At 42.6% G+C, this 6,780-nt stretch overlaps 2 protein-coding genes across 2 annotated transcripts; one reads left to right on the plus strand and one right to left on the minus strand.

Annotated features, from left to right (window-relative positions):
• Positions 1–2,721: 2,721 nt before the first annotated feature.
• On the minus strand, positions 2,722–3,239 carry LOC106436526. Its single transcript, XM_048749652.1, is given in 3 exon segments — positions 2,722–2,891; positions 2,894–3,068; positions 3,159–3,239. Coding segments are annotated over 3 exon segments (426 nt in total).
• Positions 3,240–5,351: 2,112 nt separating this feature from the next.
• On the plus strand, positions 5,352–6,628 carry LOC106436528. The gene is made up of 2 exons (XM_013877491.1): positions 5,352–5,755; positions 5,818–6,628. The coding sequence occupies exons 1-2, from the start codon at positions 5,352–5,354 to the stop codon at positions 6,626–6,628; spliced, it is 1,215 nt and encodes a 404-aa protein (XP_013732945.1).
• The last annotated feature ends 152 nt before the right edge of the window (positions 6,629–6,780 follow it).

Genomic DNA, 6,780 nt, shown 5'->3' on the forward strand with positions numbered 1-6,780 from the left:
CATATTAGGTAATTCCGTAGCTTTTATTTAAGGAAATAATACACAGTTCCTATGTTTTAGGTTAATATAATGTTCTCTAGTGTTATATAATTATGGAATAATGTGACACCATTAGATTAAACTATACTTTATATTAGATGCTTTAGAATTCTTTGAAATGGAATTTAGAGTGCCACCTAGGATTTGAGGTTTTTTTTAATTAATACAAAATTAAGGTTCTAATTTTTCAAATGCTTCTCAATTAATATATAGGGGATAAACTAATTATTAATGTTCTTCATTCTTTCCTAAAATAAAAATAATAGAATTGCCTAATTAGGCTAAAGAATATATGACAATTAATGATTTTGAATAATAAAGATTTGATAAAAATTATTGTATCTTTTATCATTTTTCTAAATTTAACTTATATTAAAATAAATTAAACAACCACATTAGCTATATAATAAAAAACTTAGATTTTCAGTACATGTTATATTTGAATTTTAAAAAACGACTATAAATTAGTAAAAGTTAAACCAAATAAAAATAAATATGATTATATTTATGGATTTTTCCAAACAAGTGAAGTTAAAATATAAAAATAATAATGTCAAAATTTAAACTTAAAAATAATATATTTAAAATTATTATTCATGTGCATGCGAAGGAAAACTCCTAGTTAGTAAGTAAACATAAAATAAAAGTCTATACAAAACTCTAAACTAAGTCTAATGGCAATTAGAAAGAGTCCCCGACAACAGCGCCAAATTTTGATATGCTCAAATTATTCCTTTAAGCTACTGTCTCAAATAACAGGTCCAAAGTAGTATTTAAAAGTCACATCCACGGAGACTCTAGGATAAAAAAAAATAGACTATCGATTTTGAATTAAGCTAAACAATAGAGAATGAAATGCAGTAAGCGAGAATTAAAAGTAAATTGGTTGTAAATTTCAGAGATGAGAGGCGCTAGGTTCAGGGAAACTCGCATGTATTTCATTATTACAGACCATATTGATTATGAGGGGTTTAATTAGGAGTTCAGGGAAACTCGCATGTATTTCATTATTACAGACCATATAGATTATCAGGGGTTTAACTAGGAATCATTTTTGAACTCAAAACTCAAGACAATAATTAATCAACTCCTGTTCAAGAGACGATCTAATTTATAATTTCTATAATTCCAACTCTTGATGTGCAGTCAATCAATTCAGACGAGCAATAAAATCAAGTTTGAATAGTTCACTAAATACCAACACCAATTGGAGTTGCGAATGAGTGTATTTAAACAATCTAAGTTCAGTTCATGTAATTAATCATGCTGTCACATCTATCAATTATCCTAGGATCTAGATTCAAGGTGATCTAGATTCAAGGTGATCAGTCAAGAACTAGAACTTAGACGAAGAACTAATGGATTTCCCTAACGATTCTATCCAGTCTTAGAAATTCATTCGATACTTTTGAGGAACCATAAATCCAACAATAGAATTACTAAGATATGATAAAGAAAACACAGATCAATATCTGAATAAACTGCATAATAATAAGAGTAAAGTAATAAACATGATTTCAAAATCGTCTCTCGATAGGTATGATTTTAGATTTCTCTCCAAAAAGCTCTATCTCTAATCTCCAAGTATAGAACTGTAAGTTACAAAAACTCTAAAAATCCTAAGATAAAGTTTAAAACACGAATTAACTCTTTTTGCAATTAAATAAAATTCATGGACCTTTCTTCAATATTCTTCAAAGTTGGAAAGCCTCGTGAAAAAGGAAGGGTGTCAATCGACACCATACTTAGAAATCGACTCCAACTTGATCTTTTCAGGTTCATGCTTTTTCAGTTTCCAAATTACTCCAACTTCTAACAGATTCGAAATAGTTTACCAACTTACAAAATATACACAAATGACAACTCTACAAAGAGATGATCCCTTTATTGTAGTCTTTTAATTTGGTTCACTATGCAGGTGCAAAAGAAACCCGTTACTGACGTTTATTAGATCTATTCATCTATATATCGTTTCTTATGCATGAATAAGAAACTAAAGTTTCCATAACTCTAATGCCATCTTCTAGAAATCTGGATTCCTGCTGTTGGACATGTCAACTGGAAACGACATGGAGCCAAAGTATCCGAGGTGAGGTATGTATTTCATTACTCTTCATTTTCATGATGACTCAAAAGAAGTCACGCGAGAACGAGCTTTGCAGACTTATGTCACCGTCCCCCACTATTGTTAACTATTGACTAAACCACAAGTTTCTTTTTATAAAGTAGCATATTTGTCCATAATTTTCTCCAAAAGATAAAGGGATCTCGTATCTTTTTCACTTTTGGAAATTTACTTCTAGTGATATTAGACCACGTCCATTTGAAATAATTAACCCCTCACAAGGTGTAAATACAGAAGCAGTTGTCTTCATTTCATACAAACAAAGATAAAGCTGTGCTTTTCAACACAACAGAAAATTAGTTATTTTCAATGTATATCTTCCTTGTATGAGGCTTATGCTCTTTCGTTTAATTTCTCTACATGCTCTTGTGCTCTCCTGTCAGGCTTCCAAATTTAACAATGAGACGGACAAGCAAGCACTGGTAGAATTCCAGTCTCATCTATCAGAGAACAGCTTGGCTTCATGGAATGACTCTTTTGCTTTCTGCAAGTGGACGGGAGTAACATGTGGCAGGAGACACAAGAGAGTCACTGGTTTGGACCTTAGCGGGATGAAACTAAGCGGTGCTATCTCGCCCTCTATCGGTAACCTGTCTTTCCTTACATCTCTTAGCCTCTCAGGCAACTCTTTCCATGGTAGTATCCCTCTTGAGGTAGGGAAATTGTTTTGGCTTCAACACTTGAACATGAGCAGTAACGTTCTAGGAGGTGGGATTCCAGTAAGCAAATCCAACTGTTCTACCCTTTGGACCATCGATCTATCCTCCAACAATCTTGAACATGAAGTTCCTTCTGAATTAGGCTCACTTTCTTCACTTGTGCTTCTGTCTCTCCGAGTAAACAATCTGACAGGGAAGTTCCTGTTGGATATGGACCTGACCCTCCCAAAAAGCCCACAAGATAGCTGCTCAAACAGATAATTGAAACAGGGAAGGCTTGGCACGCCGACTGGCGAGTCGACGATCGACTTGACTCCAGACTGCTTTTAGCCGACCGAACGAGCGACTGAAAGCAGCCGACTCGACGATCCAAGATAGCAGTCCGACAGCTCGGCCCAATCAACGAAGAGGCCCATTAGGTCAAGACGAATTAGGTCAACAAGCAACCATCTATAAAAGGAGGAGTGGAGGAAATGATGAAAGGATCCGCAAATCTCTACATCACTTACTTTCGGCTAGAAACTAGGGTTTCATTTCTCTATTCTCGTCGACTTGTATTCTCCGGCGAACCAGCTTTCGCCGGTTCACTTCCTTGTTTTCCCCTCCTTGTAATACGACTGAGCAATCTCTTGATCTAATAAAACACATCTTTGTCTTGACGCACCGACGAGAACTCGTCCCTATCTCTTTACTAGTTTATCGACAGTCTTGGTTCAAACAGTTGGCGCCCACCGTGGGGCAGACAGAGTAGCGTCAGCAAAGATCATGGCTCGCTCAGACTTGCCGTCCGGCGACGAGTCACCACCGACAGAAGCTGCTCCGACAGCAGCAGCTTTCGAAGACACTATACTAGAACGGATGTCTCAGCAAGACGCCATTCAGAAGGCGAAGAACGAGCAGTCAGCTGCTATCGCCGCAATCTTAGTTCCCTTGGCCGGAAACTCAGCAGATCCGGCCACGACGGTTCGGAGACAGCTGTTCGACACCTATCGAACAGCCGGCGTCAAGACAACAGCAAATACAAATGCCGTCCAGGCCCAAACACCCAGCGGCGTAGATCTCGTCACTGTCCGGGAACTTGCCGAGCTTAAGCAGTCGTTCCTGGATATGAAAGACCGGATGCTCGAAGGACCCAACTCCGCGCCGTTAATCAAACACGTCCTAGCCGAAACCCTAAAAACCTCATTTTCCCGGCGAATCACCGATGCACGGTACCGACCAGCGGAGAAAATCCACCTTCCGACTTTCGCTGGAAAGGCCGACCCCACTGACCATATCACCGCTTTCAATATCGTAATGGGTCGAACCAACTTTTCCGATGAGGAAAGAGACGCAGGCTATTGTTGGCTCTTCGTCGAGAGTCTTCAAGGACCAGCCCTCGGATGGTTCACTGGATTGAAACGAGATGCCATCAACGATTTTCACGACCTATCGGCCGCTTTCCTCAAGTAGTACAGAATGTTCACGAGACAGGGAGCGACCCTATCCGACCTGTAGAATCTATCCCAGGGAGCAAACCAGAGCCTCCGCGACTACATGAAAAAGTTCAAAGCTGTCGCTTCAAAGGTGCATGTCCCCAACAGCATCGCCGTTGATGCGTTGATGAACACCCTCTACTTCAAGTCCCTGTTTCGCGAGGATCTCTACAGAAATCCCACCAAGTCGCTTCAGGATGCTATCGCCAGATCGAACAACTTCATCCGAATGGAAGAAGACACAGCAGCGATACTCAAGAAGATGAATGCGACCGCTAAACCAGCAGCTCCAAAAGCTCCCGAGGCACGCCAAGAACCTCGACAGCACGCCACAGGCAACAAATCCAACCAGCCGAAAAACTTCGTCTATGTCGTCGAAGATAAAAATACCTTGGGATCGACTGTCGTCGTGCGCGAGAAGGGTTGGAACGTCTGGGAGAACGACGAGAAGCTGCAAACCCCATCGGCGCCTTCAACTTCGAATCCTGGGTCGACCGAGCCAAACCTATGGTGCAGCTACCATAAATCCAAGGCGCACGATACGAGAAATTGCAGGCATCTAGTCGATGCCCTCTTCTCATCCTACGAAAACGGAACAGCAAACGTCGAGCTTCCCAAGCCTAGGCCAAACAACGCCAAGAGCTGGAGCAAGAACAATGAAAAGAAAGCTCAGAAGAATCAAGACAAGGCCGGAGCCTGACCCAAACACGCAGAGGACGACAAACAAGAAGAGGAAGACGAGGACGAGAGCGAAGCACAAGTCGAAGAAGAGCAGCCTCGTAATCGTCGACGTGTCCAAGTCATCCTCGCACGACCAAGTTCCCCCTCAGACGAAGAGGAGGACAACAAAATCCACGACTCGTACGAACACTCCCGCCAGCGACCGAGTGAGAACAGCAGACCTGAAGGGTCGAATGACTTGAGAAACAAGCTCATGTGAAAGTCGCAGACAATCGACTGTGTGCTGGAAGAGACAAAAGCCAAGAACGGCGAAAAACATGATCCTATCGTCGAAGACTCGTCTAGCGACCTGAGGATCAAACTACAAAACAAATGGGTCGAGCGCGCTCCTTTATCAAACGTAATTATGGGAGGCTCGCCTCCTTGTGGCGACTCGGTTCGTCAGTCAAAGACCATCGACGACAGGCAATAACCTCGAAGAAATGGCCATCGAAACCTGAGAATGATCCCCCGATCACTTTCTCACCTGACGATGCCATCGGCGTCCACCTACCTCATAATGACCCCCTACTCGTCGAAGTAGGAATCGCGAAGTGTGACGTCGCCAAAGTTCTGGTCGATACCGACAGTTCGGTCGATCTCATCATTCGTGATACACTCGATAAGATGGGAGTCGACCTGCGCGATATGAATCCATCATCTCGCTCCCTCACGGGATTCAACGTAGCTTCCGAAATGATGATCGGAACAATCAAGCTCCGGTCTACGCATGCCGGGTAACACGCACAGTCAAATTTTTCGTTATCCAAACAAAGGCTCCATATAACGTGATCCTCAGGACCCCCTGGTTACATTCGATAAAGGCAATATCATTGACGTATCACCAGTGCGTGAAGTTCCCTCGACAAAGTGGTCAAGTACAAACGCTTCAAGGAGACCAGCAGGCCGCGCGTGACCTACTAATTACAACGGTGAAGCTGCGACAATCGACTCCTCGAATCAACGCAATAGCAAAGCAAATCCAATCTCAAAAAGATGAGATTCTAGTAGTAACGATTGACGAATCCGACCAAAGCAAAGTAGTCCGAGTCTACGCTTTCCTCTCCGAAGAAATGCAACGCGCGATCATCGACTTCCTGAAGCAGAACGCATCGACATTCGCTTGGACAACATCAGATATGAAGGGAATAAATCCCGCCATAACGTCTCATGTGTTGAATGTAGATCCAAACATCAAGCCTATTCGCCAGAAAAGACGCAAGCTTGGCCCTGAACGAAGCAAGGCCATCAACGAGGAAGTCGAGCGACTGCTCGCAGCCGGTTCAATCACCGAGGTGCGCTGCCTGGAGTGGTTGGCTAACCCGGTTGTCGTCAAGAAGAAGAACGGAAAATGGCGTGTATGCGTCGACTTTACCGATTTAAACAAGGCTTGCCCCAAAGACAGTTACCTGCTTCCGCAGATCGATAGATTAGTCGAATCGACTGCTGGAAACGAGCTCCTGACCTTCATGGATGCTTTCTCGGGCTACAATCAGATCATGATGTACCCGGATGATCGAGAGAAGACAGCGTTCATTACTGATAGAGGGACGTACTGCAACAAAGTGATGCCATTCGGTCTTAAGAACGCCTGTGCGACTTACCAATGACTCGTCAATCGAATGTTCGCCGACAAACTGGGGAACACAATGGAGGTCTACATCGACGAACGGGGAGAAGTTCAGAGACTAACGGGGAGGATTGCAGCGTTGGACCGCTTCATCTCCAGGTCCACAGATAAATTCCTCCCTTTTTACGAGCT

This window comes from Brassica napus, chromosome C3 (genome assembly GCF_020379485.1).
Source record: "Brassica napus cultivar Da-Ae chromosome C3, Da-Ae, whole genome shotgun sequence".
NCBI classification, from domain to species: domain Eukaryota; kingdom Viridiplantae; phylum Streptophyta; class Magnoliopsida; order Brassicales; family Brassicaceae; genus Brassica; species Brassica napus.

Bases quoted from the DNA above. Each gene is read 5' to 3' on its own strand.
- LOC106436528 (XM_013877491.1), top strand. From the start codon at position 5,352: ATGGGTCGAGCGCGCTCCTTTATCAAACGTAATTATGGGAGGCTCGCC. The intron at 5,756-5,817 runs GTAACACGCACA...CGTGATCCTCAG, and splicing joins CTCCGGTCTACGCATGCCGG to GACCCCCTGGTTACATTCGA.